General features: G+C 38.5%; 1 protein-coding gene across 6 annotated transcripts in view; it reads left to right on the top strand.

The window, feature by feature from the left end:
• Positions 1-13584, top strand: part of PCGF5 (polycomb group ring finger 5) — a 124761-nt gene that overhangs the window by 60861 nt on the left and 50316 nt on the right. For all 6 annotated transcript variants that reach the window (XM_023240714.2, XM_019813534.3, XM_023240716.2 and 3 more), the window contains exon 3: positions 12178-12274. In XM_023240714.2, the coding sequence (XP_023096482.1) occupies positions 12178-12274 (97 nt within the window). The remainder of the gene's footprint in view (positions 1-12177; positions 12275-13584) is intronic.

The following is a 13584-nucleotide window of genomic DNA, read 5'->3' on the forward strand; positions in this document are numbered from 1 at the left end:
GCACTTCACCCATATGCCCAGTGAGCAGATGCACATCCTTTAAAACTCATCTCCACCAAGATATGCCACCGACTTGCTACCATAGGTAGCTTTGGGTTACGTGTACCTTAGTGCCTAGTACTTAGGTGCTTGATAAAGGATTAAATGAATAAATAAATGGCCAATTTGTTGATTATTTTATTGTGTTTTTTCTGTCAGAGATTCATACGCAGTAATAGGTAGCTTGAAAGGCATGTAGGCAATGTCACTTAGGAATTACATATTTTGAAAAACGTTCCTCTGCAATTTAGGGGGAAGCGTCGTGGGTCTTAGGGAGAGAGAGACACTGGATTGGGGACCAGAGATTGGCAGTTCTAGATTAGAGGATGCTCTGTCTCTTGCACCAGGATCCTCAGAAACTTGTTGACGTTGCTTAGGGTGTATTTGCTTGTGGCTATATAGGTTGTTGACTTAAAATTAAAGACTTTTCACTTCAACTAAGAACAAAGGAGCTTTGTTCCGGCAGCTAAAATGTGGAGAATACAGTGCATTGGTTCTTAACTCTCTTGTGGTTAGCAGCCCCTGTAAGAGTGATGATTCTTTCCCCAGGAGAAAAAGAAGGTTATAGACATAGAAATCTGTGGTACAGGAAAGGAAAGCTTTCTTCTTTGTGCCCTTTCAGAGACTGTGGCAGTAATCCCTGCACAGAGAACAAATTCTTTGGGAAAGTGTTGCTGTACTTAGTTTTTAACTTATGCAAAGAAGAAGGGTTAATTGATAATTAAGTATAGTTGATGTGACAGTTAAGGGACTTGGTGATTTTATGTGGTAATAAGTAAAACACAACACAATCAGAAGGTGGTAAAATTTAAGTATAACCAACCATTTATTGTTTTTGAACAAGTATCATAAATATATAAGTACTTTAAGGTACAGAGATTTCTTGATATGTTCATACTCGATGTTTAAAAATCTTAGGCTGCATCCACTTGCTATATCCAAAGCTCAGTCTCCATCTGCCAGCAACAACATCACCTGGGAACTTGTTAAAAGTGCAAATTCTTGGGCCTTACCGTAGACCTGCTGAATCAAAATCTCTGGGGACAAGGCCAGAAATCTGTGTAATAACAAGCTTTCAGGTGATTCTGTGATGTGCTAGTTTGAAAAGCACAGCTCATGACCAGACTTTTATAATACTAGCATACTTCAACTAGGCAGTCTGTAATCATACTGCAATTAAATCACACCATAATTAAAATAAATGCTAATAAAAGATTAAGCTAATGGCTATTATTTATTGAGTGTTTGTTGTATTTGGGGTCATGAGCTTTACATTTATTATCTTATTCAATCTTCCCAAGAACCCCTCAAGTTAGGTGGTATTATTTAATCATTCAACAGATGTTTATTAGCACCTACGTTGTGCCAGTCATTATTCTAGCCAATGGAAACACAGCAGTAAACAAGACAGATCTAGTCTGCACCCTCCTGGAACTTCTATTCTAATTGGAGAGACAGACAATTCGCAAGTAAACAGGATAATTTCAGATGCTATGTATAACAACAGCTATGAGAAACAATAAAACAGAGAAAGGTCTTTCTTGGGACTTACCATTTGAACAGAGACCAAAATAATAGGAAAGAGCAAGCTGTGAGAACGGTTGAGGGGAGAGTATTTCAGATTTTATCACAGTGTTTTTCACAGAAATAGGACTCAGAAAGGTTAAGTAACGAAGCTGATAAATGCTAGAGCTGGGTTTGGAATCCTGGACAGCTGACTCTGGCATATCTTCATAATAAATTATGATATTTTCCTAATTTTATTTTTTCTTCTTTCTGCTTGGCTTTGTTTCTGAGGCTTCTTTAAGCAAAGAGGTGAATTTAAATATACGTATATACAGAGAGAGAGCGTGCACACCCGTGCACATGAGCTCACACACACGGCTCTCCCAACTATGTTTGCATGACAGTATACCCGTCATTATGTACCCAATCATCTGAATTTATTAATTTATTAATATTAAATAGCCATTATATTGAAGGAAAGATATAAATTGAACTTTCCAATAAGGTATTCTTTATAAATTTCAATTTTTTGAGGCAAGACTTTTTCTTAGAATAAAAATCAAAAACCTAATTAGGAATTATATTTAAAGTCTCAACAGATTGCACGTACAGTGTTTCAGGATTGTACTAGAAATGAGGTGAGGTCAATGGTATACTGATGTTACATGTTTCAAACAATACTTTGGCAGAAACTAGACATTCATTTATGAAAGTGATTATAGTGTTCATTTTGATGATTCTTTTTAAATAAGAAAATAATTATAGGTCTTAATCTAGGTGTTACTAGCAATAATGCTAAAGAAAAATCATTAAATTTATGGTTCTTTTAGCTTTTGAAACTGTGCATGAGATAATAAAGAATGTTTAAACAGTTGAGCAGAGCATCATAGTGGACACTAAAAGACAAAACTAGGGGTAACAAATTTAAAAATGAAATTGTCTTATGTTGCCTTCTGAAAATAAATTATATCTAGGTCATAACCGTTTGTGATCCGTGACGGATTGAAAAAAAAATATGTACCCTAAAATAAGTAAGTATTCAGAGTTAGAAATCATGGTTAGTGTACTGGTATGTTTAAGAGTCGAACACAATGGTTGAATGTAACCGTCATGAGTAAGTACAGTCCAAACATGTAGAAAAGGCAGAAGACAATTTCTATTTGGATACTTTGAAGACTTTTCATAACTACTAATTTTTTATAACATACTGGTTTTTTTTTTAAGTTTCTTCATTAGAGAGAGAGAGAGAGAGAGAGAGACAGAGAATGAGTGGGAGAGGGGCAAAGAGAGAGGGAGACACAGAATCCGAAGCAGGCTCCAGGCTCTGAGCTTGGCTCGAGTCCACGAACTGTGAGATCATGACCTGAGCCGAAGTCAGATGCTTAACCGACTGAGCCACCCATGCGCCCCGATTGGTTTTTACCAGGCTACTATATTGTATCAAAAAATTTAAAACCAATAGACAAAGCTTTGTTCTCTCAGAATGTTCAACTGCTGACATTTCTTTATTCAGTTAACAGAAAATGATCATTGTATTTTAGAAAACTAAAATAGATTTTAATTTCTGTTGAATTAACTCTTTTTAATTGTCAAAAAAAATCACTAGTAAACTCAGTATCTCTTCCCTTGCTCTAGTTAAGTATGTAGGCTGATTTCTGACTTGACTACAATAGGACAGTATAGGCCCTAAAATCCTGGCTCCCTTTATTATTCCTAACCCTTGTGTCCTCTTTATTTCACAAATATGTACCGAGCACCTCCTCCTCCAGGTACTATTCTGGGCACCTGGGACACATCTGGCAGCATAGTAGGCAATAGGTAAGTCATAGTGTATAGTGGTAGGAGGTGGTAAGTGCTCTAGAAAAAAGGAAAGTCAAACTGGGTAAAGGGAATTGGGCAGTGACATGTTACAATTTAAAATAAGCCTGGGGGCACCTGGGTGACTCAGTCGGTTGAGCATCTGACTCTTGATTTAGGCTCAGGTCATGATCTCATGGTTGTGAGATCAAGCCCCATTGCTGTTGGGCTCCACTCTGTGTGTGGAGCCTACTTCAGATTGTCTCTCCCTCTCTCTCTTTCTCTCTCTCTCTCTTTCTCTCTCTCTCCCTCTCTCTGACCCTTTTTCTTTTGCTCTCTTTCCCTCTCTCTCTCTCTCTCTTTCTCTCTCTCTCTCAAAAAAAATAAAATAAAATAAACCTGTGTTCAGGGTAGACCTCATTAAGAAAGTAACATTTAGACATTTAAGGGTGCGTGGGTGGCTCAGTGTTAAGCGTCTGACTTCGCCTCAGGTCACAGTCTCACAGTTCATGAGTTCATGAGTTCATGAGTTTGAGCCCCGTGTCAGGCTCTGTGCTGACAGCTCAGATTCTGTGTGTCCCTTTCTGTCTGCCTCTCCCTCACTTGTGTGTGCGTGCTTTCTCTCCGTCCCCCTCTCCCTGTCTCCCCCCCCATCAAAAATAAATAAACATTTAAAAAAATTTAAAAAAAGGAAAGTAGCATTTGAATGGACAAGGAGGTGAAGGAGTTAGCCAATCACATATCCGAGGAGAGACTATTTCAGGTAGAGGAAGAGCAAGAGCGAAGGCTTTAAGGCAGGCGTGTGCCTGCCATGTTGAGAAATGGTCAGGAGGCCAGTGTGGCCACATGGCAGTGGGTAAAGGAGAGTTGAGGAAGGTAATGGGGTGGATGTGGGCCACAGGCACAGTGCACAGTTCTTGTAGAGCCACTTTAAGAAGTTTGGCTTTTACTCTGAGAAAAACAAGACCCACTTCAGGCAGAGTTTTGAGTAGAGGAATAACATGATCTAACAACGTTTAAGAGCATTACTCAGACTCCTGTTGAAAATGGACCCATTAGCAATGATTGCAAATAAGCCAGGCAAGAGGTGGTGATGGCTTGCACCAATGGGGTGGTGGTGGTGAAAGTGGTCAGATTCTGCTTGTATTTGAAGGCAGAGCCAGATTTGCTAATGAACTAGCGGCGGGTCATACAAGAAAAAGGAATTAAGGATATCTTCAAGGTTTTTGGCCTGAGAAACTTGAAGGATAAAGATGTCACTAAAGCATGTAGGACAAACTGAGGGTGGGAGATCAAGTGGTTGTTTTTTGGAAATTGAACAAAAAGCTGTGAGGGACAGCTGTGAGACATCCAGAGATACCGAGTTGGGAGGTGGACATAGGAGTCCAGAGATTATCAGCATATAGATGTATGTAAACAATGGAAGCACCGAGGGAGGGAGTGTAGATAGAGAAAAAGAGCAAGGACTGACCCGGGGACGCTGAGAAGGAGAAGAGGAGGCCTGAGTAGGAGGAAGACTGCACGTCACCTGGAGGAGGAGTCAGCTGAGTCAGCAGGGTTGAGGTAGACAGGACTGATGTGTAGACCTCTAGGTTTAGCTACCTGGAGGTCACAGATCATCTCATCAAGCAGTTTCAGTGGAGGGGTCAGGAGTGAAAGTCTGGATAGATGTGAAAGGATGGAAATTTCTTAACTCCCTGGTTTTGATGATTGTAGTATGATTCTGTAAGTATTTAGCCTTCATGAAGGTAAAGAAAAGGTGAAAAAAATCGGGAAGAGAGGAACTGGGGAGAATAAGTGTGGTACCTCTGAAATGGAGTGGTAGCTCACAAGGGAAGTAGAGTCAACAGAAGTTTGTGGGTTTTTTTTTTTTTAAGGTGGAGAAATAATATGTTTGCATGTTGACAGGAATCTCAGCAAAGACTAATGTAGGTGAAAGGGGAGACGCACTGGAGCAGTGTTCTTGGGCCATTGGGAGGGGATCTAGTCCACAGGCAGAGACTGGCGTGAGATAGACACGTGAATGTTTGGAAACAGGCAAGAGCACAAAGTAAAGATGCTAGTAAGTAAACAGATGTGGTATGAACTCTTTCAGTTTTGTTTTTTTTTTCTTTCCCTTTTGCTTTCAGTAAAAAGGAAGTGAGGCCATCGGTGGATAGTGAGGATGGGGGAGGAAATGTTGGGGATTTGAGCAGAGGAGAAGTTATGAAGTATTAGCAAAGAGTGTAACGGACTTGGGGCAGATGCACGACCCACTGACGTTCACGGTCATGAGTTTAAGGGGAGAGACCAGTCAGCATGGTGCGTGTGTTTGCCCGTGATACAGTGTCCCACTGTAATCCTGTAGAAGCAGAGTATGTAGAGAGGTGGATTTTGTGGGGGTATAATAGTTTAAATGAACCAAGTATGTCGAAAAAGAGAGGCAAAAGAACTGAAGTAGAAGAGAGCAGAGCTATTCAAGGGCATGAATGAGGAAGTATAATTATTTTGATTGATCATGAAATTTATATGGATAAGGAGGGGGACGAGGGCAGTGCTGCACTGACTGAACTACCAGACTCTACCCTGACCTTGGAGTCCTATTTGACTCCTTAAACCTTTCTGTGGAAGTGGGGTACCCTTTCTAGCCTTTCTGGACCTTTTGGTCTCCTGGACTACTTGGTCTGAGATCCCCCTTACCATGCTTAAATCCCAAGACTCTATCCTGATCCTGTTCAGAAAATTCTTTTTGCTACCTGTTCCTCTGTCCTGGCCAGATAATAATAATAATAATAAAGCATTCTGCTCAGTAGAAAGGAATGCTGTCCTTAGTGTTCACCATGAAACCACAACTCATGTAGGCCTTTGAAAGAAATATGCTATGTATGACATGAGAGAAATAAAGATGTTTATTATTTATTAGTTCCTTATGGAAGTAAAACCAGAAGATACCATCTCATGGAAGCAAATGGCAGATATTCTGGAAAACTCTTTAAAAACTGTCAGTTTCACACATAAGAGTATGCATCAAAAGCAGGAAACTGATGCCTCTTCTCTTTGCAGATGACCACAGTTTACTTCCAGACTGTTAGCAGATAATAGATAAATTTTTCAAAGGCAAAAAGTATCAAATGAGTGCTATCAAGAAGGGCATATAAAGACAGTGATGTGTTTAAGGAAACTAGAAAAAACATGCTTCTGTGTTAACAGATAAAACTAACACATTGAGATGATTTTAACAAAGGAAGTCAGCATTTGATCACATTCAATAAACAGGGCATTACTAATGAATGACTACACCAAGGACATGAGAGAAAAGAATATTATTGTTTTATTATCAGTGATAGCAGACTCTGCTCAAGAAGAGAAATTTGTGCAGATTAGTTTGTGTCATCAAAGCTGGGAAGCTAGCCCTCTGTGATACATAAGAGATGTGGGTGGACCATATATCTAAGATAGCAACAACAAATGGTCCTTGTACCTGTTGTGAAGAACTCCCTCCCTCAAGAATTTGAAAATAAAGTAAAATAGATAGCCCTTGAATAAACTGTGAAATCAACAGATGACAGTGCTTCAGAGCAGGTATGTGCAAAGTGATTGGGAAGAGACAGAACAAGGTAAGGCCTAGGCAAGTGGGGCTGTGCTGGAATTATATTAAACATATAAAGTTAAGGAAGGAATGTGTAGTGGAGAAATGTTGGTAAATCTTGGAACCTCCACCCCAGAAAAAGAAATACCACACATGCAGAGATAGGCAGTTCCCATTCAGGTGAAGGAGTGTGTCATAAATATCATACCTGAATTGCAAGACTCTCTAGGGTGGAAATGGCTGCAGAGGATTGATCCCACTACATGATAGACATTTCAAGTTTCGTTAGCAAGGTCATCTGGTATTTAAGATGGACACATGAAACTGATGCCATTCAATATTCAATTTCTCTGATTCTCCTCCTCCTCATTTTATGTTCATCCACTGATCAATATATAGTGGTAGTTCACATGTACTGAATATTTACAAGCTCTCTGCCACGCATTTCCATACTTTGCATATACTATCTCATTTAATCTTCACAAGAACCCTGTGAGATAGGAACCTTTGCTATCTTCCTCGTACATAGAAGTGCAAAGTAAGTAATTTGCCAAATGAGAGAACTGGGACTCAGCTCCAGGCAGTCTGCTGCAAGACCATTTTTATCTAGAACAACTGTGTTGTATACTACCTGGTTCTCAAGTAGATCTGCATTATGGGGAGAGTGAATTAATCCCACATTCTTTTGACTATGTTTTGTCCTGTGACAGTGATTTCCTTATGGTGAATAAGAAAGTAACTTCCGAATGAATCCTTGGTCAGGATTTCCTAGTTGTTTTTTGGCTGCCTCAGTGAGAGAGCTTTGCAAGGTTAAAATCTCTGGTGCTAATCTCACAGAGATTCAGGCTTAATTGGTCTTGGATGTGGTCCACCAATCTATCTTTTAAAAAAATCTCACTGGTGATTGTGGTGATTTGAGAACCACTACTTAAAAAAAAAAAAAAAACGTATTCTTATTGAAGAATAATTGACATACAATATTATATTCGTTTCAGGTATACAACATAGTGATTTTATATTTACCTACATTACAAAATGGTCAACACAATAAGCCTAGTTACTATCTGTCACCATATAAAGTTGACACAGTAATATTGACTGTATTACTATATATATTACTGTACTATATATACATTACTATATATATTACCATATTATATAAACATATTCACTATATTCTACCTTACAGCCCATGTCTTATTTATGTTATAACTGGAAGATTGTAGCCCTTAATCCCTTTTAACTATTTCATGCATACCCCCCCATATTCATCCCCTCCTAACAAACTAACAACTATTAATTTGTTCTCTATCAATCTCTTTGTTTTATTTGTTCCCTTTTTTTCTTTTTAGATTACACATATAAGTGGAATTTGGTTTTCTCTGACTTATTTCACTAACCATGTAGGTCCATCCATATTGTTGCCAAGGGCAAGATTTCATTCTTTTTTATGGTTCATATTCATATGTATGCATATTATGCATGCATATTATACATATTATGCATGCATACAATACACACATACATGTACATACAGACGCATATATACATATATACATACCCCAGAAAAAAGAACCACTGCTCTTTTTTAAAAAAACTTTAATATTTATTTATTTGAGAGTGAGCACAGGTGTGCACAAGCAGGGGAAGGGCAGAGAGAGAGAGAGAGAGAGAGAGAGAGAGAGAGATCGATCCCAAGCAGGCTCTCTGCTGTCAGTGCTGAGCCCAGTGTGGGGCTCCAGCCCACCAACTGTGTGTGAGAACATGCCCCGAACCGAAATCAAGAGTCCAACACTTAACTGACTGAGCCACCTAAGCACCCTGAGAACCACAGCTTTAGATGATACAATGATTTTTACTCTGTTTGTGCAACAACCTAGTTCAAATACAAGAAACGGTGAAAAGAAAAATTTTGCTTAGAAAGCTTTAGGCAGAAGTTTAAGGCTATTTGTGCTGGGCGAAATATAAGCATCAGTTAAAAAAACGCTTAAATGCCTTAAGTGAAATCTTTATGTCAAGGACCAAGTGTTACAGACATTAAGATTTGGTGTGTGGCGCCTTGGATTTTAGGCCTGGGGCTGCACGGCCTGAGGATGGATGTCGTCTGCGCTAGGCAGCCGACCAGCTGCGGACAGCCGCTCGGCTCCGGCTCTCCAGTACTGCATTTCTCATTTGCCCAAGGGGGTGGTAAAAGTCCATCCTGTAATGACACAAAGCCTTGAGCCCAGAGCCTGGTATTTGGTTAGGCTCAGGAAATGTTAGCGCTTGTTGCTGTTTAAGTGTTTTCCAACTGGGGATCTTTGGTGAGCCTGATTCCCTTTCTCACCCAGGTGTTTCTTGTGGCTAGAACATCTGTCCATAGAGGGGCTGGTGAGAGTGAAAACTCTAGTTGGTCTCCATACACAGTCTTAACCATGGGCCGGGACTTTTTCAACATCTTTCTCAGACTCTCTGATTTAACCAGTACAGCAGTTGAGCAATTAATTAGAAAGCTTGGTATTAAATCTTTAAGATATTTTTAAAATCTATTTTCCACCTAATATAAACAATTATAAACTAAGAGAGGTCAGTTTTGTAATGATGGATTTTTTAAGCATCTAAGGGAAAGTAAATCCTCCCTTTACTTTTTTCAGTTTTGCTAAAATCCTGGCCTGGATTTTCTCAGGTTCTAATTCATATAAGGTTGTGCTTTATTCAGCAGTTTTTAAAAGCATGTAGGAAATGTGTTTTCTAGAGTTTTTCTTTATTTTAAGGAATAAATGAGCTATTAAAGGGGCTATTTTGTGCAAAATATTCAACTTACAAGGAGATCTGATTCTATACATAGACATTTTTAAGGTTTCCAAATTAAGTGGTAAGGCATTCTTTTTCTATATATTATAGGTCCATAGAAATAAAATCAGAAGAAACTATATCATGTAGATATGCATTAGTTAAGCAAATGGGCTCTTGACTCAAACCCTGGCTTTTCACACTTACTGACTCTATGATTTTTGCCAAATTATACTAAAGTTCTACTCTATTTCTTCAGCTGTAAGAGGCCTAATAATATTACCTAATTAATAGGGTTGAAGCATTTAGGGTAGTGCCTGGTACACCTGGTATTTTCCTCTGTAAAGTTAAAAAAATCTTTAAAATTTGTGATTTCATATCAGAAAACCTGGATTCAAGTCTCTGTGCTGCCGTTCATCAGAGTAGGCAGGTAACTTCTTCGTATTCAAAAGTAGAATAAAGTACTTTATCTCAAATGTTGGTGTGAAAAATAAATTCACCTCCTGATGGGGCTTTCTGCATCCCTCTAAAACAGCACTCATTCAGTAGAAATAAAATGTGACATTCCTGGTAGACAGCCAGGAATTCCTGAACTCTTTGAGTTTGATAAACCTTTTGAACCACAAGGATCAGAGCTCCAGGGTCGGATCAGAGATTTAGGATAGGATCAGGCTTTGTAATACTCTTCATTCTTGCCTCTTATCTGTCTTTTTTTTTTTTTTTTTTTTTTGCTTCTTTCCCAACTTTCAGAGACTTATCTTGTGTCCCTGGGAAAAGAGCAAATACTAGCAAGCTTTGAAAGAATTCAGCTTCTCTGCTCTCCACTTTAATATAGCTTACCAAGAAAGTCCTTTCTTCCCAAACATTGACTTTTTAAAAGACATTTAGAACCTTCTTGGGGCCAAGGGATTTGGAAGACAGAGGAAGTATTCATATCTAAGCTCTTTTATTTTTAAGGTTTTTGATACTGTTTTCTCATCCAAATTTGGGAAGAATTTTAGTGAAGAGGTATTGTCCTAATAGCTATGTGCTGGGAAAAAGAGAGAATATGGGAATCAGGTGTACTTACCTAACAAAAAATATCTGCTCATATGTCATCTTCTTAGAAAGCCCTACCCTGGCCACTCTGTCTAAAATAGCTGATAGTTCTTAGCACTCTAGCTACTTTTTTTTTTATATATAAATATCACTTATTACTAAAATTCTTTGCTTGCCTGTCCAAAGAAAATACAAGCTCCGTAAAGGTCTGGGCTTTGTTTTGTTTGCCCCCTACATCTCCAACTCCTAGTACGATGCATGGCATTCGGTGTCTATAGAATCAATGAGTAAGTGAAAGGAAGTACCAAGATATCATTCTATATATGTACTAATGACTTTAAAATTAGAGACCTAGTAGAATTCTTCCTTGACCATTGATGCCCTGACCGACGTATGTGAGATGCTTGAATTTTCAGACCTAATCTCAGTGGGAGGAATCCTAGTGTGTACTTTTGATCAATTGTTTACATAAACTTTTTCCTTCTTTTAGTTAGTGTGGGGCATGAGGAGGGGGGAAAATAGTAGTTTGTAGTGGAGTTGAAAAAGGGAGCTGGGGGAGCTGATCTGTACTGGGTAAGAATTTCAGATTATACAGGGTAATAAAATGGAGGAGGGGGTATTGAGACAGGGAATTAGATCAGTTTTTGTTTTGTTTTTTTTTTTATAGTTTAGGTGCTATAAATATGTTTAAAGTTTTTGGGCAAAACAGTTGACATAGTAGGTAATAGAAACCTAGGGAAAAGGTGAGAGAGATTCATAGCCAGAAAGATTTGTACTGTTAGAGGAAACATAGGCTATATGGACTTGTGGCCAGAAATCCACAAATCGTATTTCTGTTGTCTTTGTTTAGAACTTTTATTTAAAATCTTACTTACACCTGTCCGTTTCTCAGTTCTTCCACTTTAACGCTCATGCCTTTGTACCGACTTGATGCCACTGCTGTACTTTGTGCTCCGTGGAGTTAGGGCACTTGGGAGCACAGACTCACCAGGCTCTGCGACGGCCGGCAGTTCCATTGTAACTCCCCACCTGTCCTGGGAATTTTCAAATGTATTGAAAATTCTCAAGTTTTATTAAGAACTATTTATGTTGCATTCAAAAGAAGTGCAGAGTTACCAGTTTGTGCTTCTTTTCCTTCTTTAAATGAGAAAACTGTTGTTTACGTAACGCACCAGCTTTTTCATAGTAATATGAACAAATTATTTGGTTTGTGAATATATTTAAGAAAAGCAATCAGCAAAGTAGTATATACTTTTTATGTTGTTGACTGTAAGCTTCATTTCAGTTGGGTATTTATTTTATTATTTGGGTGTTAAAAAAATTTTTTTAAGGTTTTATAAAATTTGGTAAAAGAATAGTATTCTACCCATAGTAGGCAGTTTTTAAGGACTGTTTCTAATTACATTTGATTTAAGTTCAAATGATATGTTTCAACCTAACATCTTCTTCCTTCTTAGTCTGTAAGACTTGTATTGTCCAGCACTTTGAAGACAGCAATGATTGTCCAAGGTGTGGCAACCAAGTGCATGAGACAAATCCATTAGAAATGTTGAGGTAAGTAAATGTATTTTATAGTTTGTCTAACTTAAATTATATAAACTCTTAATATGTTTTATTGTGCATCATAATATTTGTTGGCACTTGACTCAGTTAATATAGGTTTTATGAATTTTTTTATTTTCGTTCAAAGTATTTTGTTTCACTTTAAAGCATTTTATTAAGAGGAATTTAAAAATAAGGCTGTGTATATTAAATACTTGAGAAATGTATTTCCAAATTAAAAATTATAACTTTATCTCATAGCTACTTTAGATGTAGTTATTTTTGGTGTTTTAATATTCCACACATACTCTGCTTTTACTGAGCAACATGGTAGTGGAAGAGAGGGCAGACCTAACAGTGAGGGAAACTGACGTCGGGACTGTTACTTATCTAATTATATCAAAAAGTATACAAACATTTATGTAAACTTAGACTACCATTTACTTAAGAAGTGTAATCCTGGGGGCGTCTTGGTGGCTCAGTTGGTTGAGCATCCGACTCTTGGCTTCGGCTCAGGTCATGATCTCACCGTCGTCGGTTCAAGTCCTGCACTGGGTTTCTCTCTCTCCCTGTCCCTCTGCCCCGCCCCCAAATAAACTTTTTTTTAAAAAGAGGTATAATTCTTTATTTTTAAAGCTGGAAGTAGTCCATAAGATCCTAAACTCTTTTTTTTTTCCAGATGAAATTGAAACTTACAGAAGTGACATAGCTTTTCCTAGAGCTTCAGCAAACTCAAATGTCCTTTCCCAAGCCCAGTGTCCTTACCACCTAACCCATTTGCTTCCTATTTTTCCTGCCCTAACTCCACCACAGATTGCCTGTGTGATCTTAGGGAAGCACACATCTAAAAACAGTACTAGATACTCCCTAAATAGCCCTTCTGTAACCCTCATGATCTGTGTGATGTTTGCCATCATTCTGTAAATCTGGATTTGCAAGTCTTCTCAGACTTTTTAAAATTAAAAAAAAATTTCTTGAAACCTTTATTTATTATTGAGAGAGACAGAGCATGAGCATGAGCATGGGAGGGGCAGAGAGGGAAACACAGAATCCGAAGCAGGCTCCAGGCTCTGAGCTGTCAGCACAGAGCCTGACGCGGGGCTTGAACTCACAAACCACGAGATCATGACCTGAGCCGAAGTCGGACACTTTACCGCCTGAGCCGCCCCAAGACTTTTTTAAATTTTATTGCCGTGTCTGTAGTTGGGAGTAATTTATCTATCAGTAAATGTCAAGCCTAGTGGTTTTCAAAGTGTGGTCCCCAAACCATTAGTATCTTGTTGGAAACGATAGTGACTGGTCCCCCCTCAGACCTGCTGAAA

The sequence above is a fragment of the Felis catus genome, chromosome D2, assembly GCF_018350175.1.
Source record: "Felis catus isolate Fca126 chromosome D2, F.catus_Fca126_mat1.0, whole genome shotgun sequence".
NCBI classification, from domain to species: Eukaryota; Metazoa; Chordata; class Mammalia; order Carnivora; family Felidae; genus Felis; species Felis catus.